Below are 24,449 nucleotides of genomic sequence, written 5' to 3' on the forward strand. Positions count from 1 at the left end.
TGCAAGCACCTATTTGTATATTTTTATACGTAAAGGTCTAAGACTTCATAAAGATTCTGATTTGATGTGAATTGTGCCAAAATATTAAAACATTTGAAAAACCATAGTGGTTGCTTTTTCAGTTTTAATGAACTAGTTTCTCTGTAGTGCATATTTATGTATGTATATCCAGGGCCTCTAATTAATCAAAAATAAATGCAAAAACATAATTAAGATTAACAGAATGACTTTTTATTGCTGAAACAGTTGTATAAACAGCATATCTAATATTTAGCAGAATATATAAAATAGCTATTTTTATCAAACGCCATTTTAAAACAAGTAGCTGAGAAAAAAGCAGTGTTTGGCAGGTGGGTGGGGGGGGGGGAGCTTTAGCAGTAAATTATGAAATTAATCTATGGTCAACTGGAATCTACAAAATGACCAAATCCTAGTTGTTCCGCATTTTCATTGGTAAACAGGGATAAACAGAATGCAAACTGTAAGTGTGGTTACACTGATTTGAAGCACTGCACATAAAATGTCATCTCCATAATTAGCCAATCACAATAACACTAAATTACTTAGCATTAGTTTGACTTATCGATGGTTAATAAAGCATAGGAAACGGTGAGTCTTGTGCTGGTAACATGCCAAGTAATGTAAGCAGATGGAGCTTTGTACAGTACCTACTGCAAATAAATGCCAGGATTACCCTCTGGAATTAATTATTAGTTTTTAAGGCAGTAGAAATATAGATTAAGATGCACTTTTTACTTTTTTTATAAATAGAGAAGTACATTTATCAATCTGATGCGCCTTTTAAAAAAACCTGTAGTTGGCACACAATTCCATCCCCTAAAGGCATTTATGAAATATCAACCATACTTCTTGGGATAGAATTGAATTGATAAGGGTTATGCTGCAATAGTTCTTTTTATTTTCATGTGTCATATCCTATAAGGGTCTTGCCTTGAGTCTCTATGCACACATTGTAGCATAGTGTGGAAAATGGTTGTTTTTTCTGCTCCTCATAATGAGTGAAATTAATTCCATGAATCAGGCCAACTCAATGCCTATATACCACTTAAATCCTACCTGAGACTTATTTGGAGGGATTAAATAGTACCACTAGTACATAAGCCTTGTGCTGTTTTACTACATAGAGGGAATTTCACCTTCTATGAACGTGCATTCCTCACAAGGTTACTTATACCCATTCTCATATCTGATAATTCATTAATCACAATTAAATACAGGTATGATATATAGTCTATGAGACAAACGTTGATCTCAGTTACATTGGTGTTAATCTGGAAATTAATTTACATTGGTGTAACCAAGATCAGAATTTGGTAATTTGTGAATATATTTACACGTACTGTCAGCAAATGTTTGTGTACATTCTGTATATAGATATGCCATCGATATTTTTCATGCTTCCCAAAATATTTCCATATTTTCCAGTTTTCTCTCTTGTATTTCCTTCAAAATACTTCCTTATTCTCTCAATGCCTGTCTGGAAATTGCAAACTTCTTTGCATATAAATCAGAAAATTTCATTTTCTGTCTTTTTCAGTTCTCAGTGATAATTCCATGTAAGACTTGTATTTATATTTCCCATTTAATCTTGCTATACCTGTTGCTTAGTTTGCTACTTTTCATTGTTGTGCAAGAACTGATATTGCCATGTCACCTTTGCTTTTATTTTATTTTATTTTATTTTCTCATTAATTTTGTCTTTTATATCAGACCTAGGCCCATCCTCAGCACTCCCACTAGGACTTGTAGGTACTTTGAGGGCAACCTTGCAGCTGCCTCCTACAATATCTGCACCAGGAGAATTCTCCACTCACAATCCACTCTGCTGAGGACCCCTTTAAGACATTCTAGCCCTTTTACTTGGTCTAGAGGGGAACCAATGGAAGGGAGGATCTCACACCAGATGAGATGTTGACTGCTGTTAAGGTGAACACCAAGACTGTTGACTGATGCAAGGGTAAGCCCAATATTTACCTTGAGGGACAATGAATGTTGACTATGTCAAAATATTGTCACTTTTATGTGTTGATACATCCTGATGAAAATATTCAGAATGCAATATCTCCTTTTTATAGCCATTCATTTCTTATGTTATCATTTTTTTTCCTTTTACAGCTTAACAAGAAATGAAGTTACAGGGTCTAGATGTGTTATTAGCCTCAGTTGAGCCATCAGGAAACAGAAATTAGTAAACGTTACTTCATAAATTCAGAGGTAAATAAGATTTTTTTCAATTAATTTAGCTCCAGCTAATCAAGGTGCGGTGTTTTCATGACTGATCCACAATTAGCCATCAAAAATATATACTAGGTCATGTTACTTATCTCTTTACCAATTCAGGATTCTGTTGTAACTTTAAACAATCCTGTTTAAAGTTATCAAGTAGTAGCATCTCTACCTCATTTGGTAGGAGGCTGATCCATAGTCTGATATCTCAGACTGGACACTTTTTTTCTGATATTTAGCCTTGATTTTTCTGCTTTGTGGGACATTTGCTTCCATGATTTCAGTGTTACATTAGAATCTGGTTCTTACTGCAAAGTGTTTCTATGAGATATTTCATCATCATCTACAGTTTAACACTCTCAATGCCTTTTGTGTATTGGAGCATGATTGATTTTAGGGTTGTCTTTAATATCACAAATGGTAAGATGCTTGAACTTTAATCTAAAATTCCTTTTTTACCTAGAATTGATGAATGATTTGGATGTATGGATAGCAAAGTGGAAAGTAATATTCTTTTTCCCTACCATGGTCTTGTCTTTTCTTTCCTTGGGGTTTTTCAGCAATGTACTGGGCAGAGTGTACTTTCCATGAAGCCATATAAATACAGTATGTAAAGGGAACATGTTGGCTGTTAAGGGAAATGGGTTATGTCAGCCTGACTTTTAAATGAATTCCTTTTCAACATCCCCTGTATCTAATGTGGAAATAACTCATGATCCATTTAATATAATTGCCTTCAAAAGATAGACTTTTGACACTAAAAGTAATTAATAGTCCTGCAGTGTAATGTAAACATAGTGTGAGAATATAGAGATGAGATATTTTTTCCAAAGAGTGAGGAATCTCTTAATTATGATTGTTTTCCTCTCTTTTTTGGTGGTATAGGCCCCAGTTTAAGGATCCATCTCTATTCTGGACAGCTACATAAGCATTTTCCTAATCAGGGCCTCAGTCTTCTGTTTTTCTGTGTTGTGTCAACTTCTTTACTGCTTTGTTATTGTACTCCTCATTTCTTTTGTCCTACGATATGTTATTGCAACCTCCTTGTCTTTTCACACCCATTTTGTTCCCCCACCCCTTGAACCTCTTCTTACTTTGTTAATTTCCCTCACACTCATAGTCTTTCTGTTCCATTACCTTCCTATACTCAAATTCTGTAGTTTTCTCCTTATTGTTTGGCTTGATATATTTCTTCCATTGTCACACTCATACCATTATGGCTGTTCCTCTTTCTGATGTTCTTCTGCTCTCACCTTTTTTCCCATAATAAAAACCTTTAAGAATGGCTATATTTGCCTTTACAATATTATCTTCTCTATTTGGTGTCTTTTTCTGTCTTTCCTGTCCCCTTGCCCCCAAATCCCAATAAGAATAGTTAGACAGGAACATACCAATGCTTCAACTTGTGCAGTTTAAAGGCTCTCATAATGTACCAGGCAGTTGCACTACAGTATAACATGGGAGCAAACTTCTGAATGCTGCTTTTTTATTTTTGTTTAGCTTTTAACCTTTCCATCTACTATGTTTTCATCCCTTCTGACCATCACTTTGAATCTAACAGAAAAGAACAAATAAAGAACAACTGAATGCTTCATGGAGAAAGCTGGAAAAGAAGTTATATTTATAAATAGTTTTGATCTCACATTTTCTATTTTTCCCCCCATTCTTAGTAATAGGAACATTTTATATGAAAGACTTTTTTTTTTTAAATATTCTCTGCCTATTCCTCTATCAGAAACCATATGTGGCAAGATCTCTGCAGAACCTACTTATGCGTATTTGAGGCCACAGAAATGTTGTAAAGCCACAGAAGTCAGAGTTGTACTGTTAAGTTGGCTCTGATTTCAGATAGGGAATAAGCAGGAGAATTAAAAGCAGAGACCCTGTGTTCATGGAAGTATCACTAAAAACAACTCGGGAAAGACGAATGCCCACTCATCTTCACACCTCCCCCACAAAAACATCCATTCACCATGAAATACAGACTTATTCGTGACCCGTTAGCAGGTTTTGAAATTTAGTTAAGGCCCTACCAAATTCATGAAAAATGTGCCATGAGCTGTGAAATCTGGCTACTGTAGGGGAGGAGGGCTCTTACCAAGTGCTGGGCTCCAGCTGCTAGTCCCAGCTGGACTGGGGAGGGACGGAACTTGCTCTTCCTCTGCAGGGGCCATTCCTGGGCCAGATCAGACCCACCTCTCGGAATCTCCCCTGGCTGCAGGAAGCTCCACAGCTGCACTGCCTTCAGAGCTGGGCTCCCAACCAGCAGCTGCAGGCAGCCATGGGAGATTCCCGGGGGTAGGTCTCACCTGGCCCCTAAAGTGGCCCCTGCAGGACATGAGGAAGTCCCATCCCTACCCTGCCTGGCTGGGACAAGCAGCTGGAGCCCAGCACATGGTACGAGTCCCCAGCTGGGGCAGCCCCAGCCCTGCACCTCCCCAACTCCAGCCCCCTACAGCCCTTAGCAGTCACCAACCAATAATGTGCCCCCACCCCCCCTACCCTGCAACCCTCACTTCTATGCTGGCGGTAGCACTGGCTTCAAAAGCCCTCTGGCCGCCCAGCTCTGAAGACAGCACAGAAGTAAGGGTGGGAATCCTGCAACACCCCCCCCCCCCCATGATTCCTTTTTGGGTAGGGACGCCCATGGTTACAACACTCTGTTTCAGATGTTCACGTGTGAAATTTCAGAGAAATTGACTATTTTTAAAATCCCATGAGCATGAAATTGACCAAAATGGATGCTGAATTTGGTAGGGTCCTAGTTCTTATGGATGAAAAACTGCAAGATAGAGAATTGCCAACCAGCTGAAATAAGTAACACTGCTTGAACAACGGCAGGTGTCTTTGACCATTTTAACTGGCTTGAGGTATTTTCCCGTTTTTGACAATATACATTAAGTGATAACCCAATATTATTTGCAGTATTACATATTCTTACCACAGATTCTAAAACTATCATTTTATGGCAAACTGACATTTCTTCACTTCAGTAACATATGTTTTAAACTTGATTAAAATTATAAATTGGAAAGAGTTATATTTAACTTCCAGTAAATTGTCTGTTAGCAAAACAGAGCTTGTTTTCATTGTTTTAATGTCTCTTCATTTTTGTTAAAACCTCAGCTGAACACTTCTCAGTATGATAGTCAATGCAACTCAATACACTGTGTGGGTTTGCTCATTAGGAACTATGTAGTTGGATCTTATTTGTACTTTTGCATGAAGAAATTAAACCGCATGTGCTCCTACATTCAAACAGGAATATTACTTCAGTTATGTGGTGAGAGCTAGATCAATATAGATTTCAACATCGGTATCTAATATGGACACGAGGAACATTCTGTTCTGCTTAAAAAGTTTTAGGAAAAAGTCTACAGCTGGACAGGCTGTTTCCTGTATTCCATGTTTGGCAAGGTTTTATTGTTCTTTTCCACTGCTATTTGAAAGACTCCGTAAGATGTACCTTTTTTCTTTTTAGTCCTCAGCATCTGGGGGGGACAACATCCCACTGCAGGTTGTACATTCCTTTTCTTTTTCTTTTTGAAGGGGAGAGGATATTGTTCTGTCAAAGTGGCTAAATCAGCACTAGTCTAAAAGGTGATGATGGGAAGAATTAAGATAAACTCTAAATAAAAATTAGTGCATCTACAAGGTGCCAAATCCACAGCGCTGGAGCCTGAAGTTCACATGCACAGGTATCAGAGCCACATACTGACATGCTCGCACACATTACATTGCCAATGTTCCTGTTCACTGACATAGTAGAATCACCCTTGTAGAGTACAGTGCTCCTGCTTGTTCACTTCTTTGCCTCTTTACTGAGGCTGTCAACAAGAATGCCAGTCAGAGCCCATTATGGGTTGTTTTTTGTGCAGCGTTAACATCTGCGCTAGAAATTTGCCTTTGCCCATCAATTTCACACAGGCCACTGAACAGTCCTCAGCTGGCAGTAGTTACTATGGACCTGGGCTGGGTTTTGTTCAGTGACCTAGATGTAGAAGGTTCCATAGCCATCTTGCCATCCTCCCAATCATGATTTTTAAAAAGCAGTCTCTGCAACTCAAAAATATTTGAGAAACATCTTCAGTAAACCAGAGACACCTGAGAGATCATAAGAAATCACATAAATCAGACAGGAAATTCTGGATGAAATTAGAAAAAGACTGAAATGGTTATGTTGGTGTCAGGATTAAAAATGTGAAGTGGAAAATGCTCAGTATTAACTATGCCCCTGAATTGGAACAGGGATTTGAACCCACCTCCCCTACATTCCAGATGAGTGCCTTAACCTCTGTGTTGGGTCTTTCAGTCAATTCTGTTGAAGGTGGGAAACACCTGGGTTGAGAATCCCAGGAGGGCTTTGGCTTGGATTGCTCAGAAGCCTCACTCATTAGCTGTGGGGCAACATCAGGGCTTTGCATGTGCTGATTGGTAGAAATTTAGGCACCTGCAGGGCTAGGCAGAAGCTGAGTAGTGGTTTTGAGAATGGCAGTGGCACCTAAATGTTGGAATCCTAAATATCTTTGTGAATCTAGCCCTTAGCAACTTGGGACCAAAATCTGTTTGCTTTATTCAGCTGAGTAACATAACTACTTTTGTAAGGTGAATAGGATTTGGCTCTGATTTAGGGCCAAATTCTGCCACCTTTAGACAGACTGAGGAGGACCTTACTGCGCTAGTGATTTCCACTCAGGGAATGAGGTACTATTGTTGGTAGAGGTAGCAGGATCCAGCACTTTATGTCCAGATTTGCAAGAGTGCTCCACGTGTTGGGTGCACACATGTGATGAAGCTCTTCACAATCTGCCCATTAGTGATTTCCATTTACTACCGCTAGCAGAGTAATATTTTTATGCTAAGAGTGAAACATTTAGGGTACATGTGTTGGACATTCTTTCTGCTGCTTATTGATGATAGCTTTTTAGTATAATATTTTGATGTACTTTATATACATGTACATAGGCTTGAGAAAAATCATTTTGATAGTTGATGGGTTCAGAACACATTTGAAAAAATCATAATCAGTCCAAAACCTACTTTCCTCGATTGTCCACCTCGATGGACTGAGGCTATATGTGAACTTGAAGTACATTTTGTTGTAGGATTATTTTTCTTCAGATTTTTAATTGTTATGGTTACTTAAGCCTGCTGTGCATTTTATGTCTTTGCTGCTTCATAGTTTCATCATTTTCTTGTCCATGATCTGGTTGAGAAACAGTTGTCTGGCGACTGATAGCTATATGAGCAAAATCCAAACTTTGGCCCTTTGAAGTCAATGGCAAAACTTCCATTGAAATCCTGATAGAAGTCTGAGAGCTAAAGAATGTAAGTTACGCATCAGGTGTCATGTAATTAACTACTAACATTGCAATAATTCAGCAAAGCATATGCTATAGTTAAGTCCATACTTAAGTGCCTTCTTGAACCTGGGCTTCACTAGTGATTCAACCCAAGTGTAATTTATGAGAGTAGCAGAAAAACCAAGAGCGTGTTTAAATAAAGCAGATCTCCACTATTTTATCTTACACCTGTTAATTGCTTCTCCTGTTATACTCCCCGTCATACGCTGTTGTCAGTTGTACTTGTTTTTCACAACCATTAAATGTAAAATCATTGCAAGCTGAATTGTTTAGTCACTTACAGCCCTTATATCAGATATGGGATGCTTTACATCACAAAAGAATTCATCCTGATGTGATGTGTAAATACCTGAAATTAATTCTTATAGGATCCATGTTTAGAGTTCTGAAACAATTAATTACTATAATCAAAGTCACAATTTCATACTCTCCTCCCAGTTATATTAGTGCAGGGCCACTGGAGATGCACGCAGAATAACTGAAAAGAGAATTTGGTCTACTTTTGCACATATAATAAATTTAGCACATTATTTTAAAGCTTATACCGTATATTTTCAAAAGGTAGAACTTTGAAGTACCTGAAATATGTGATTTGCTGGCTGTTTCCTGGCCACACGTCTATTATTGTTGCCCACCAAAAATAAAGTCCAAATAAAACTAAAACAGAAATGTTTTAGGCATGGTGCATGTACACAGTAGGACAGGTGACCGTACCATATTTTAATCTGTATCTATATAAAACATTTATTTTAACCTCTATAATGGGATTATATAAATACATAGAATATTTGATAGAGTGTACTCAGTGCACTCACCATGAAAATAAAACGTTAAGACAGGATTTTTTATGTCCAAACTTTAAATATATGGATTTCTTTGTCTTGCAGTATTGCATTACTATGAAAAACAAAATACCAATATGATGATCTTTTTCTCCTCACCAAAAATATTCTTATTACAATGAATAATCTTTCCCAGGCTTATCTAGGTTTTCACTGCAGTGAAGTATTTTATAAAAACATCATAGTACTTTGATTTGTAGATTCCCTAGATTTGTTTGCATTCATGTCTAGTGCACATAGCTTGTCGTTCAATTCTCCAAGTGCCTTCTTCGTAAGTACAGTGACATATAGTGCATTCATCAGTCTTCACCTCTCGGCCAGCTGGAATGACAGTGGTTTCTGCAAAGCAGTTTGGGCCTAAAAAAAAAAAAAAAAAAATTAATATATATAAGCTGTAATATGTTTAGTTTTTGCTCCTTAATACTGCAGACCTAGTATGAAATTAGTAACAAAAAGTATGTTACTTTTAATGTCATATAGTTGTGGTTTTTAAAACAGGATATTTAATTAGAAAAGGGAATGAGAACCATCTGTTCTGTGTTTGTCTGGGGGTTTGTATGCACATTTCCCCTCCGTTCAGAATATGTATATGTGTGCTAGTTGTACAGTGTTTCGTAGTAAGACCATACACAGCGATGACAGACATCTGGACAGAGTCTGTTCCTGTAGATCAATACAGATTTCAGATGTGAGAAATACTCCATATTGTCCAGAAAGAGTAGAACACTATAGCATGACTACAGGTTATCAAGCATTTTACTTCAGATTTTATTGCTTCTTCCACTGGAAACATGTTTAGAATATACTTGTAAAGTATCCAAGCTTTATTTTGTGTTAGCTGAGAAAATATTTCCTGTCTCCATTATAACAGAGTATAATGTTATAATAATAATTTAAGTCTGTGTCACCACCTGTGCACTGTATATATTGATATATTAACCAGCAATAAGCGAAGCACCCTTTTTTAGAGTTCACAGAAACATGTTTGTTTCCAACTACAAGGCAGGAGAACTACCTGACAATAGTCTCTTCAGGCTGGTGCACTACCCCTTATAAAACACTGTGTTTCTGAGTTTTCTTTGCAAACAAAAAGTAGAAGCCAACTATTGGTTGAGGACAAATGGAATGATTCATATGTTAATTTGAACAACAGTCTCTTAGGGTAAAAGAATATCATTTTGTTCAGCATCTGTGTACCAAATATATTACACCTATAGGCTGAGCCAGTGCCCAATGAGTTCCAAAGGACACTGCGTTAGACCCTTAGACCACTGAAGAGTTGCCCCTGTAGAAAATACCTTCTAGAACTTGCAAAACTCAAGTGTACTTTTTAAATGAAGTTGAACTTGCATAATTTTATTCTTTGTATATTTGACTGACCGTAACTTAGACAACTAAAATATTAGGCTTTGTTTTTGGATTCTTGCTCAAAGTTTTGCACATAATAGAATTGCCATCGCTCACCACTCAGAGCTTAAAATCAGCATACCACATTTAAAACATCTAATTTTATAGTGGTACCACCTTGTTCTCTGACCCTTTCAGTTTTCACAAGCTAAACATCACGGGGCTAGATCAGTACTTGAATGGGAGACTTCAGCTATTGCAGAAAGTGATATTCTTCCTTCTAAGTCACTACTGAACTAATGCCCCAAACACAGTCCTGTGGGTGGTATGCTATCTTTCAGATTCGATTAAAAACAACTTTGTTATATATATTTTTTTTTTAAGATTGTGGATTTTTCCTACCAATATAGCTGTTATCACTTGTCATGTGACCAGGATACAAGAGTTAACACTTTCTGATTAACTGAAAGTTTAGGCAGATACAGTATTATTATTGTACCTACACTTCTGGGTAGAACACAGCAGTTTTCTCTTCATTGGGATATAAAGATGCGTGGGAATCATCCTATAGAGACCTTCACTGTAAAAGATATGCAACAAATGCTAAATTATTAGGGTGAAATTCACTGCTGTACAGGGAATCTACACAAGACCTATATCCTACTTGAAATCCACCTAAGCACTGAGAAGTGTAAGAGGGACATTGGAACTAAATTTTGTTCTGAGAGAGTAAATGTTATATTTTGTTGTGATGAGCAACAAGAAATGAAATACAATTTGACCCTTAGTGAATTTAATTAATTGGGCTATTTTAATTCCCTTACATTGAAAAGTATCTTATGCTATGAGCGGTGCCATTGAAATCAGTGCATTATTTAACATGAGTAACCATATCACAAATTGTTAAACTACTTCAGTTTGGAGAGGCTGTTTTATATTGGTAAGTCTAGTGTCAGTCACCTACTTGAGAAGGGTAGGCCTATCACAAAATAATGGTGAGACAGCAAGATATTAACAAGGAAGATGTTTTCTTAATTTTCGTGTGAATGTTCTGAATGACCACTAACTACAAGGGAAATTATCTATTTTAGGGTTTTGTATTTTCTTCCATCACTGAAGCATTTGAGCATCTTTCATATTAATTAGATTGGTATACCAAAAGTTCCTTGTTCATTTCAGGTGGTCTTAAGCTATTCTCCCTCTTTGTTACAGAAAGCTTTGATCAGGGAGCTTTCCATAACATAAACCACCATACTAAAACAATAGATGAAACTTAGTCTGGTTATGATATAAAAGTGTTACACTGAAGAGGCTACATCAAACAAAACACTGGGAATTTATGTGCACACAGACATCAGTATATGCTACATGTACATGTATTCTGCAATTCTCCTTCTTCAACTTCTATGGCTTTTGATGCTAAAGCATAACTTGACTTAAGTTTGACACGCTAGCCAGAGTGGTCAGGTGAACTGTATGTGCAATCAACTTGCTGTGTGATCTTTGCCTCAATGTCCTCCTCCTGTAAAATGGGGATAACACCTCCTTACAAGAGTATTGATAGTATAACAACATATGAACAGCCCTTTGAAGGTGTGAATTGCTAAATATGTGTGTGATTATACCTCCTCTTTAATATCTACACTATTGTGAATTTAGTAAGATATTCCCCAGAAAGCTGTACTTTTTTTCTTTTTTGTCTTCTGGGCCATTTGCAAAGATAAATCTGGAGACTTCATGAAAATTAAGGTGCACATTTAATGTTTGTTCTGCCAGAGATGAGAGACTCCCTATAGACAGATGTGCAAGAAGATATTTTATGTTTAGGGACTGCTCCACTGTAGACACTCCTGACTCAACAAGGAAGGAAATATTTATATTTGTAAAGATATTTTTCAATCTTATTAGAAATATATAAAACAGTTGGTATGATTTCTCGCAACAAAATTTTTGGTGGCCTCAGAATGTGGCCACCAACTCTCCCTGCTGGCCGCACTGACACTTTTTTCCTAAAATACTTAATTAACTTTAGGAAAAACAATTAAATATACACATATTCACATCCAAATCATTGTAATGTATATCTGTAGGTTTTTTGGCAGATTCAACAACAAAAATAATGCTGCCTCCCTCTTCTGCCCCGCTACCCAGGGCTTAATGGGTCCTGGGGCTTGCTGTGAAAAGTGATTTTTCATATTTGTTAATATCATAGCACACTTAGTAGCTACCTGGGAGGCTAGGAAAAGTGATAAGTGATATTGCCAAACATACAAGTATCACTTTTCACAGATAGCTAGTAAGTCTGCTGTGAAAAGTGATACTTGCATGTTTGTTAATATCACTTTTCTCAGCAAGCCCCAGGACTCATTAAGCCCGGGATAGGGGGATGGAAGGGGGAGGCAGCAGTGACAGGGGATGGATACATGGGAGTGGGTGATGAGCCCCACAGCTGCATGGCCAGAGTGGTCTGGTGTCTGCTGCCATGGGGCCAGAGCTCAGTGCCCATGGCCAGAAACTGCGTGACTCGAGCTAGGGATCGGAGCCCGCTGCCACACAGCAGGAGCTGTGGGTCAGCGCCCAGGACTAGTGCCTGCTGCTACACGGCTAGAACCCGGAGCTGGGTGCTGGAGACCTGGAAGCAGGAGTCAGCACTCACTGCAGCACAGCCAGGGCCAGGGGTCGGTACCCAGGACCAGCTCCTGCCACCACGTGACCACAGCCCGGGAACAGAGCTGTGGGTCAGTGCCTGGGTCAGGGGATCAGCACCAGGGGCTAGGGCTGTGTGGCTGGAGCCTGGGGCCAGTGTCTGCCACCTCATGGCCGGAACTGGGAGCTAGAGGCTGACTGAAGCTCTGCGACTGGAGCTGGGGGGCAGCACCTGCTCCCCAGCGGCCAGAGCCAGGGGTTGGCACCCAAAGCCCTTCAGTTGGAACTCGCTGCCATGAAGCTGAGGTTGGGAGCTGGTGCCTGTGGCCGAAGCCTGGGACTGGAGCCAGGAACCAGCACCTGCTGCCATGCAGCTGGAACCAGGGGCTGGAGGCTGACACCCCACAGCTGAAGGCCAGTGCCACATGGCCAGAGCCCGGGGGCTCAGTAACTGCTGTCCCACGGTTGGAGCCTGGAGCCGCATGGCCAGGTTCCTGAAGTCCCGCAGCTGGAGCCTGCTGCCCAAACCCCCTCCTCCCCACAATGTGGGTCAATAACTCACCTTGCTCCTGCAGTGTTGTGTCCCATCTCTCTCCAGAGGCAGTGCAGGGCAGCGCATCCAGGAGCAACAAGGAGGGAAGAGGAGGGGCTGATACTTTACCCCCCCCCCCCTTTCCCCTGATCACTTCTCAGGAGGCTGTCATGGCCGCACGAAAAGCCCCTGGTGGCCACATTTGAGAAACACTCATCTAACTGGACATCATCGTCTCTACATCCCCCCCCCCCCCCGCCCGTGATGAGAGGGCAATTCCTGATTAAAATATAATGAACAGTTAATAGTAAATCAGTCTGGTATTTACTCACTAACCATCAAAATTTTTCCCCAATGCCCTGCCTGAGCAGCCAGGGAGGGGAAGGAAGCCTCTCTCCCGTAGCTCACTCCAGGGAAGTTAAAGGGGTTTTAAGCAAAACTCTGGCGTTTGTGAATTTTTAATACATTTTTTAATAAGATAGATGGCCTGGTATATAGCTGGACACTTGAAGACAAACCAAGGTTTTAAAAATTGTTACTGATTTATCACTCAAAACATTTGAATTAAAAAAGAACTATGTGAGGGTAAAGCAGCAACTCTTTTACAACCTAAACTATCCAAATACTTGCTGATTACAATATTATGGTGATCTAAAATGTTGCTTCTCTCTGTTTGCCAGTAGCATAATGGAAAACGAATCTCTTCTCTTTGGCCAATAAAGCATGCTACCTGCCATGCTTTGTGGTTTCTAAACTTGTTCTTTTTAATACTATCGTTCCATCTTTAGCATCTGTACAATTTAATGTAGCAACAGCCAATAGCGTTTGTTTGAGGAGAATTTACTTTACAAATACCATGATCTAGGTCACCAGGTTGTGTAAACTGGTGTAGCGCCTATGAAATCAATGGAGCTGCACCTATTTAAACCAGCTGATGATGTAGCCTCATCTCGTATAGGATAGTCGCAACAGGACCAATCCCAGAAGTAGTTTGAAATTCTTCAACTTGTTTCCCAAAAGTATATGCTTGATCCTGCATTGATCCCTATTGACTAGGGAGATTTCTTTCACAAGTCTAAAGGTCTGATTCTGTTGTAACAGTGGACTAAATCAAAAATAACTTCCATGAAAACTGCAGTTACATCAGTGTAAAGCGAGTGTGAGATCAGAACCAAGTTCTTGGACAGTTAAGTAAGAAATCCTAAATTTCTTGATCACATTGAAATGTTTCAGTCTAATTAGGTAAACACATAGGTAGATATTAATTAGGACTATATAGGTTGAGGCGGCTTCTTATATCCTCAAATATGTTTTTAAAAACAACTGTTGGCATAAATGCATCTCTTGTACAATATTTTGAGGTTTCTAATTGATACCATGAAAAGCTTCCAGTGAATTATGATGTTCAATGCTCTAATGTTGATAAATACAACAGGATTTAATTAAAATGCAAATTTGGTCATCCCAGAAGAAAACATCCTGATACCAATTATCAACAGAAAGTGTCCAAGCCATTCACCTACAGGTGCAGTATTCCTTGTAACCCTGACAACCTTTGAAGAGAACCTTTCAAGCTGCTGCTCCTCCCCTTCCATAAAAACAGTTGTGCTTTACAGTATTAATTGTGTTTAACTCCTTTGCAGAGTGACCCTGCTTTTGCATATGCACTCACCTATTCAGACAGGTGCAGTAACTTAGTCACATTGTAATCAATGATTCCATAATATATTAGGCCAAATAACCTCTTCAATGCATGAGGTACAAGTCAAAGCAAAACTTAGCCCCTTCGAAATACAGGCCACCATCAGTAATAATACTTTGATGTTAGACTTGTCTGTCCTTTGGTCCTAGCTGTCCTACACTCCTTCGTAATTGCCCTTCTAATCTGTAATAGTCATGTGGCTTATCAGGCATCGTACAGCAGCACATCTATCTAGATATCTATATACTGCACTCATCACTGTGGTACCCAAGCACTTTACCAATTATATTTTAAAAAGCCAGTTAGCTTTGCTTTTCTCCACCTATTTAAATGGACAGATACATTTAAACCTATTTGTCCTGAAGGCAATGATATGTCATAGATAAAACAAAGTTACAGAACAATCAGTTTCACCTGACCTTTCACATACTTTGTTTAAGCAAATTCATCAGGCTCTTTCTTCGTTGAAAAGAACTTTCATAGAAGTTGTACTTAGGGTTAGGCAAGCTAAGGGCCAGACCACAAATTTCAGATTATTGAGACTGGCTCCCAGTGCTGTAGTTAAAAAGATTCCCTTCAACTGGAACATTATACTCAAGACCCTACTGTGCCTGCTGAACAATTCTATGTATTGATTTTTTTTTAAAACAGTAACAGCATGGAGAGAAAAAATAAAAAAGGAAGTCCCCCATTTACCGCAGACCCAGACTAGACATCAAACTGCAGGCTATTCCTCACCCCCCAAAATCCAATCACTACTTTCTCAAAAGATGTATCTCTATCTGCTTCAACCCCTTCCACTCTCTGATCTCATCTAAAGAGTCTGTATCTTTGTGATTTGACTGTTTCCCCATCAGGCGTGCAGATATATCTTTCACACTAATGTTTCTCTGAAAAGTGGAGAAAGCAGTTAGATGAACTAGCAGAGGTAGTCTGAGATTAGAATGGCTGACTTGCATTCTTCTAAAAAAATTAATCACCGCTGTCAGTGCCACACTATTGACTACTGTCAATCCAGTTTTGCCTCTTACTAGCCTAACTCTCTTGATAGATAGGTATATCTTTGGATACCACTGTACCAGACTAAAGGAGTGGTTTTAGTTATAAAGAGTTGAATTTCAATTTTAAGAACAATTTGGAAGTCTTTAGGCCCTACCAGTGGGTGCTTTACATAGTTTAATCAATGCCTTCACTTTGTGTATGAAAGTCCTAAATCATCAAGACATCTTTTTAGAGTGGTAGTGAATGTGTATGTTCAAAGAACAGAAAAAAGCTCCCATCTGCTTGTAATTCTGTCTCGCTTCTATAGAAAAAGGTGGATTGCACACTATGCTGCTGTTCATAAAACTGTTTTGTTCATGCTAGACAGAATCAACATGTTGCAGAAGAAAGCCAAGAATACTTTTTCTAGGGTTGATTTTCCTGTTATATGCACAGAAAACTGAAAAAAAACTGAAAAGAGAAACGGGTATAGTAAAGACAATTAAACACGCCACAGTTTAGGAACACGGGTGGAAGAACATCTGTAGCCAGACCGAAGAAAGCTGAACTAAGTATTCGTGCAGTGAAGAGGGTTGGAAGTGTTCTTTGTGGCATTGCTATACAAAACGTATAGTAACAAGTGCTACCAAGTTTGCTTTTGCTGTGGTCTGCGTATACTTTTTCACCAACTAGGGTAAATCTCCATTTAAAGCTGCTTTTTAAGCTAGTTAGTGAGACTTACAAACCTTGGTGATTTTTTTAAATTTTATACTTCATGGCTCTGGCCCCATGTGTGATGTCCACTTAAGTGCAGAAATTCAACAAAACAAAGCCACCTTACTCAGTAAAAGTATTCTGCACTTTTCTACATAAGTGTAGAACCTGATTTTTCACTGCCTTGCTCCTAGTGGCAGCATTTACACCTGTGCGAACACAGTGTAAAATGCTAGCCATTCAGAACTGTTCTGTTTTATATTAATTTTGCATAGGTGTAAATGACTGTACAAGATGCAAGGTAATAGGGAATCAGGAACACAGTATTTGTAACAACATTTCCCTTTACACATGAAAATGTATAAGGTGTGCTATTTGAGAGGACTGGATTTTCAAAATCTTTTTAGTCAACCAAAGAAAACCAGTAAACCAGAGAAAACAAATGGATTGAGCTGAAGTAGAAAGAACACTATTATCAAATATCATATAAGCCAAACAAAGCATCAGAGCATACAAAGGGCCAAATTAAATACAGAGACTTGAGTCATAAAAATAGGCACATCAAACAAGCTTCTTGGTCAGAAGTAATAAAGACGGTGAAAGTGAGATACTTACCCTAAAATTATTTTCAAAAATAAGACGTAGAAGAGTGAATCCCTTGGAGAATCTGTGGAACTGTACCAGTTAGAGATGAGGTGAATACCTTTGGGAAGTGTGTGAATTTCTCTGCAAACTTTAGTTATCCTTAGAAACTCACAAGCAGCTTAAACATTTTGTACTTGTGTTTCTTTAGAACTCAGCAGGCACCAGCTTGGTGTTTATGGAGTTAGTGGTGGTGCTTTTATAAACTATAAATTCATGTTGGATGCCACAGGTTCAAAGCACTCATGAGCCAGGCTCTGCTTATTTGCATCTGAAGTCCTCTATCCCTATTAACACCAGACAGGCTAACGAGAATTGTCAGTAGAAGGAAGGAAGGTGACTTGTCTTATAGTAACTGAGGTCTTTGAGATGTGTGGTCAATATGGGTATTCACTGTGGGTGTGCATGTGCTCCTGGAACCAGACATTCTCCAATAGCAGTGTCTGTAGGTGCGTGCCTGTGCCCTTCATCTCCTCATACTCCCTGCTGAGGAGGAAAAGGGCAACACAGACTGACCGGCTGCCCAGTTTCTACTCTACTGCAAATCTAGAGGTGAGCTGAGAATAGGAAAAGGAAGGCAGATTGTGAATACCCATAAGGGCCACACACCTTGAAGGACTCTGGTTACTGTAAGGTAAGTAACCCTCCTTTTTTTCTTCAAGTGCTGGTACCTGTGGGTGACTTCCAAGCAGGCAGATATGAGGAGCTGCTTTGTACCAGTTTACAGGATTGTTGAGCAGAGGCTTGAATCAGGGCACAGTGGCTGGTAGCCTTTTGAATGGAGCCTAGGTTGCTGCTCTACTGATCTCTGACAGTAGGATTCCTGGCAGGGAAGCCACTGAGGCAGCTTGAGCTCTGGTAGATTGAGGAGGAGGGTCTTCCACACGCTCATAGTAAAGGAGGATGCAGTGGGAAATACATTTTGAGAGTCTTTGGGAAGATACTGCCTCTTGGCAAGAGAGACTAATAACCTCAGATCTTGTCCTGTCCAGGTAGAAGGCCAGATTCAGATCCCAGGCAGGTTTACTGTTTTGAGTTGGGTAAAAACCAAGTAGCTCTTCTTCACAGGAGGAGGAAAGACATCAATAACTTCTAAACGTATCTACAAGTGAACTGACAGATAGTCCAGGATAAGAGGCATCCCTGACTCCTCCAGAGGCAATTGATGCTTCTAGCACCGCAGGGAGCACTGCTTCCATTTGGCAGCAAAATACTTTCTAGTAGAGGGTATCCTGCTATTGAGGAGGATGGATTGGACCTCCTCAAGCAAGATCTCTCTAAGTCAGTTGCCCATCCCAAAAAACAGGCTATCAGATGGAGCAATGCTGGGTTAGGATGGTTGGACCTGCCTCATTCCATGACAACAGGCCTGGAAACAGCAGAAGGTGAATGCACAGGTGAGAAGCCATCTGCAGAGCAGGGGTGAACAAGAACGATCATGGCCACCATGGTACTGTTAGGATCACCATTGCTGTATCCAACTTGATCTTTTAGGGGATAGAAGGTAGGAGGGGCACGGGAGGGAAGCCATACATCAACAGATTCGACTACTGCTTTATGAAGGTATCCCCTCGGGCAACCCAACAACAAAGGGCCTGTCTTTCCCTAGGGTGTAAAAGTGCATCATGATGGGAGTCCCCACTGACTAAAAATCCACTGGACCACTGATAAGTGGAGCTCCCACCAGTGAGTCTCATGAAAATGCCAGCTGAGGGAATTAGTTATGCCTGGTAGGTTCACTACAGAGAGGGTAATCTGATGCTGAATGGACCTATTCCAGAGCTTGTCTGATTCCCTGCAGAGTAGGGCAGACCTTGCTCCTCTGTTTATATAATAAACAATGGAAATATCTGACCTGGACATGAATAGACTGGATGAAAGACAGGAACCTCTTCCACACATTGTGAACTTCCTGAAGCCTCAAGAAGGTTGATATGGAGTCCAGGAAATTGAGCTGTGTGGTCATCCAGGTGCAGTCCCCAGCCCAGAGGCATCTGTAACAAGTGTATTTGTGAATGGTGTGGGAACAAGGGAAATCCTCTACACAAATAGCGTCCTTCTGCACCCCCCAGGTGAACAATGTCAGGACACCATGAGGAAATGAGACTTTTGTCCAGGGAGTCTGCTAGGAGCATAGGCCTCCCTCAGCCAAATCTGGAGACCGTAAAGATGGAGCCTGCCAAAGGGGGTGTATACAGTGACATGGTTTAGGAGGATCGGATTGTCATCTGAGGACTGAGTTGAAGGACTCTCATTGTGAGGCATGTGTCCTGCAGTAAGTAGGCCTTGGCTGCAATTAAGTATTGATTAACACCAACAACTATATAATTTATTGGAGCCAAAGTGGACTTTCTTGGATTTATCTGAAGTCCCAAGGAGTGACTCAGGTTAAGTAAGGATGTGACGGCCAAGTGCACCTCCTGATGCGATTGTCCCATGAGCAGGCTGTCATATAGGTATGAAAATACAGGGTTGTGTTGATGGTGCAGGTGCACTGCTTTCACAGCCGTAAAATCTATAGAAAGTTTTGGGGCCATCAGAAGGCCCAACATGTGCATTTTGTATTAGAAGTGCTCTAAATCCACTGTAAAATGCAGAAATCTTCTGGGTGGATGTCTATATGAGAATAGGTGTCCAAGTCAAGAGCCAGAAACCAGTTGCTTTTGTTCAAGGAGGGGATTATGGCCACCAGGGTAATCATCCTCTAACTTGAGTGGCAGATGAAGACGTTCAACTGCCTGAGGTCCAGGATGGGTCTCCAGCCCCCTTTCTTTTTCCAGAGTAAAATCCTTCTCCCTATGATGAGGGGATTCAGGCTCTATAACCTCTAGCTAGATTAGGGAGTACAGCTCTTGTCTGAGAATCCTCGTGAGTGGGGTTCATGAAGAGGGGCAGACAGTAATTTAATTGTATAGCCAGTTAAAATGTTGCCTAAGACCCATTTGTCCAAAATCATAAGCTGCCACATTGAAAGGAAACGGGCCAGGTGGTCATCAAAATAGTGAGGGAGACTAAATGCGCACGGACTGGTTGACTTCTCTTGCGTACCATCAAAATGATGTCTTGGAAAGCGTGGAGGGGGATAGCAGTGAAAACCAAAAAGATAAAGTGAAACCAAAGTATAATATAATGCTACCTTGGTAGTTGAGTAAGATATAAATCAATGTAAATAGTTTTACAGTCTATCTACGTAAAACACTGGGGATCCCTCATCCAGAGTGCTGTATCCAGGTTTAGTCAATAATTATTGCTTGGTAGGCATTATGCAATTAAAAAAACAAGAATGATATCCCATATCAGCCACCGTTTAACCTCTTTTTAGATCCAATATACTTTTTTTTTTTAAACACAGTCCTAGTGTTATCTTCCAATTAAGGCTGCGTGTCTGTCACAGAAGTCACAGATTCTGTGACCTCCGTGACTTCTGCAGCCCCTGGTGCTGGCTCAGGCAGCCCCCAGGCCAGCAACAGCAGTTTGGGTGTGTGGGAGGGGGCTCAGGGCTGGGGTTCGTGGCAGTGATTACCTGCGGGAAGCTCCCTGGCTCCCACCGGCATGTCCATGCAGTTCCTAGGCAGAGAGGCCAGTGCTCTGCTCACACCCGCCCCACAGCTCCCATTGGCTGTGGTTCCCTAGGAGCTATAGGGACATGCTGGTCAGAGCTGGGTAGGGAGCCTGGCAGCCCTGCCAATTCTACCCCCACCCCCTGGAACAACAGAGGTCCCAGGCTGCGCACCGCCACCATCCCCCCCCCCCCAGCACCATCCCCCCTTTGTTTTCACCTGGTAAATAAATATCATCTTTGTTTAATTTCAAACGGTACTGGTTTCCATCTTAGCTCAATAGTCCAGTCACTCCTCTTATATGAGATATCTACACGCACTTCAGACAAGCATATCCAGAATATTCTGCGCATCAGATATTTCACAATTGATTTTTTACTCCAGACATCCATCATTCTGTTCTCTCTCTGCCTTTTGGAGATGAACTATAACTTTCAATGGTAAAGCCACACAATTATCCATCTCGTGTGGAAAGCGGTCAGTGAGTTTAAGTGCAGCAAGCGCATGAGAAGTGTATTCCAGAAGTGAAGTTAATTTGCCTGAGATTTAATTTTAAAATAACATGTGCATTGGGGCTAAAATTGCCCGTCAGAGCATAGCCCTGGGGTTGTTAATAAGAAAAATGAAGTGTTTTATTAAAAAAAACTCAGGATGATTAACTTCTTTGTGGCTGAACACTGGCTGCTTTTTAAAACTAAATTCCTTTTAGTTTCCATTTGTTTGTGCCTTCCCCCCTAAAAAACAATATCTGTTTTCTAAAAAAACAGCATCAGTTTTCTGTTATGGGCACAAATGGGGTGAGGTTCAGCCTGCTAACTAAAAAACATAATTTGAGAACATTACTGATATCACTTTTCAATAATAAACTTTAACTACATTCTTTCGAGTGTATTTTCAGCTTTATTTACATGCTAAGAATATATCTTGTATAAACAGATTGCCTCTTTATTGGAATAACAGGTATGACCTTTAGAGCTGATCAGGAACTTTTTGACTAAATGTTTTAGAACTGGAAAATGCCCATCCAAAACTTTTCATGGAAACTATCTGTTTCGATGGAAATTTACTGGGGATGGTTTCTTAGATCCAAGGTGTCAGAGTAACAGCCGTGTTAGTCTGTATTCGCAAAAAGAAAAGGAGTACTTGTGGCACCTTAGAGACTAACCAATTTATTTGAGCATGGAGCTTTCGTGAGCTACAGCTCACTTCATCGGATGCATACCGTGGAAACTGCAGCAGACTTTATATACACACAGAGAATATGAAACAATACCTCCTCCCACCCCACTGTCCTGCTGGTAATAGCTTATCTAAAGTGATCATCAGGTTGGGCCATTTCCAGCACAAATCCAGGTTTTCTCACCCTCCACCCCCACACACAAATTCACTCTCCTGCTGGTGATAGCCCATCCAAAGTGACCACTCTTTACACAATGTGCATGATAATCAAGTTGGGCCATTTCCTGCACAAATCCAGGTTCTCTCACCCCCTCACCTCCCTCCCAAAAACCACACACACAAACTCACTCTCCTGCTGGTAATAGCTCATCCAAACTGACCACTCTCCAAGTTTAAATCCAAGTTAAACCAGAACATCGGGGGGGGGGGGGAAGATAGGAAAAAACAAGGGGAAATAGGCTACCTTGCATAATGACTTAGCCACTCCCAGTCTCTATTTAAGCCTAAATTAATAGTATCCAATTTGCAAATGAATTCCAATTCAGCAGTTTCTCGCTGGAGTCTGGATTTGAAGTTTTTTTGTTTTAAGATAGCGACCTTCATGTCTGTGATTGCGTGACCAGAGAGATTGAAGCGTTCTCCGACTGGTTTATGAATGTTATAATTCTTGACATCTGATTTGTGTCCATTTATTCTTTTACGTAGAGACTGACCATTTACATTGGTCAAACTGGACAGTCTCTACGGCATGGGAGACCCAGATTCAAGTCCCTGCTCCTAGTTAGGCAAAATTTAAAGATCTGATGCTGCAAATACTTATGTGTGTGCTTAACTTCACACACTGTGAATAGTCCCAGGATCAGGGTCTAACCATGTTAAACCATTCTTCTACATTTTTCTCATTAATGTAAAAAATGAAGACATCCACTTAATACTTATCTCCTTGAAAACCTGCTCCTAATGCCAGCATGCAGCAGATGTCATCTCTAAGGCTATGTCTACAGTGCAAGCGAGAGATGTGATTTCCCTGTTCCTGCAGTTGCTTTCATTTAGTTAGTAAGAGTATAAAAAGCAGTGTAGCTGTGGTAGCTACATACTTACCCATTTCAGGCAGGTTTCAGCCATGCTTCCTCTGCCACTCAGGGATACTGGAGCGGTGTGTATGCTGAGAGCCATTGAACCAAATTGTAAACCCCCTGTGTGATAAAACCACTTCAAGCTACTGTGGCTACACTACTATTTATACCTGTGTTAACTTGATGAGAGCAAGCACACACATGTATACACCAGCAGGGGAGCTCACGAAAGTTTATGCTCAAAGAAATTGGTTAGTCTCTAAGGTGCCACAAGTACTCCTTTTCTTTCAGCAGGGGAATCACACTCCTAGCTTGTAGTGTAAACATAATAATAATTTTACTTAGGCTGTTTTGCCTGTGTTACAGATAATGAGTAGCCCTAATCTGGACAGTGGTTATCTGTATTGTTCAATAGGCAAGGCAAGAGTCACTGGACTACACAGGATAGATTTATTTCTCTCAGCAGCAGCAGGCTTAATCAATTAAAGATAATGTAGTAACAGTTAAATAGTTTTACTGATCTACTAGATTAAACCTATTGGTCCCAAAAGAACTATTTACACCCACAATCAGATACATGGTAAATGCAAAATATAAAGATAAACTTTGAAAACAATGACGGAATTCTAACTCCCTCTCATTTCCGCTCTCTCCAGTCCCAGAAAATTCAGAAACAAAGGAGAGAAATCAGCAGTTGGGTAGAGGAGATATTTGGAGGCAGGGAGCCAGAGGATGGAAGGATGATTTGAGGCCAAGAAAGAAATAATAGTTTGGGGGAGTTATAAAAAGAGTGAGAAGCAAGAGTAGCCAAGACACAAGCAATGGGGGAAATGAAGCAGGAGAGGCAGGCAGGGCTGTGGGTAAAATGGCCCAAGGGCATTAGCAACAGGGACTGTGGGGGACATTTGGACTGTATTTATTCTGTTTAGTAGGAAGAAGTGTCATGGCTGGTGGGCTGAATAATCGCTAAAAGGTCAGGCTGCTTTGGGGTGAGGAGGAGGAAATCTGGCTTTGTAAAACTCAAAGGGTTGAAGTGCTCCATGAATGCTACAACCCCTCTAATCTTGCTGAAGTTGCAAGTTGGAGCCACCGGGGTAAAACAGATGAGGATCTATAGTAGTATAAAGAAATCTCTTGCATTTCAGAAATTGTTGCACAGCTCCCCTGTCTTCAGTGTTACCATCTAACATTAAACTTTCCTTGAATGTCAATCCAAGTGGAGGCCAATAGTTTGAGTCCACCTAATAATATTTCACTTTCTTCTTTTACAGTTGTTTAAGAAACAAGGTAGGGGCGGTAGTATCTTCTGTTGGACCAACTTCTGTTAGTGAAAGGGACAAACTGTTAAGTTCCCTAGAGCTCTTCAGACTGTTATAAGCACATACTTGAAGCTCTTCTCTGTGTTACATGAGTCTCTGAAGAGGTGAGTCTTGTAGCTCTTTCTAAAAGGGCCAGGTTTCTGCATAATTGAATGTTCTGATGGGAGCAAGTTCCAGAGGAGAGCTAAAGGAAGAAAATATAGCCAAGATTTCTCCCTCAGTCACTCCCAGCACAACTTCATGAGCTAGCAACAAGCCTGGTTTGTACTGTCAGCCTTCAACATTAATATTGAGATATC

General features: G+C 40.4%; 1 protein-coding gene across 3 annotated transcripts in view; it reads right to left on the reverse strand.

The window, feature by feature from the left end:
• Window positions 1-4,871: 4,871 nt before the first annotated feature.
• The window catches only part of VWC2 (von Willebrand factor C domain containing 2), a 117,246-nt gene continuing 97,668 nt past the window's right edge, over window positions 4,872-24,449 (reverse strand). For 2 of the 3 annotated variants that reach the window (XM_073332728.2, XM_078851675.1), the window contains exon 4: window positions 4,872-8,809. In XM_073332728.2, the coding sequence (XP_073188829.1) occupies window positions 8,658-8,809 (152 nt within the window). In that variant the 3' untranslated portion in view covers window positions 4,872-8,657. Of the gene's footprint in view, window positions 8,810-10,317; window positions 10,380-24,449 lie in introns of those variants that run through there. The other variant, XM_073332729.1, reaches the window with a different exon arrangement.

This window comes from Lepidochelys kempii, chromosome 2 (assembly GCF_965140285.1).
Source record: "Lepidochelys kempii isolate rLepKem1 chromosome 2, rLepKem1.hap1, whole genome shotgun sequence".
In the NCBI taxonomy this organism is placed as follows: domain Eukaryota; kingdom Metazoa; phylum Chordata; order Testudines; family Cheloniidae; genus Lepidochelys; species Lepidochelys kempii.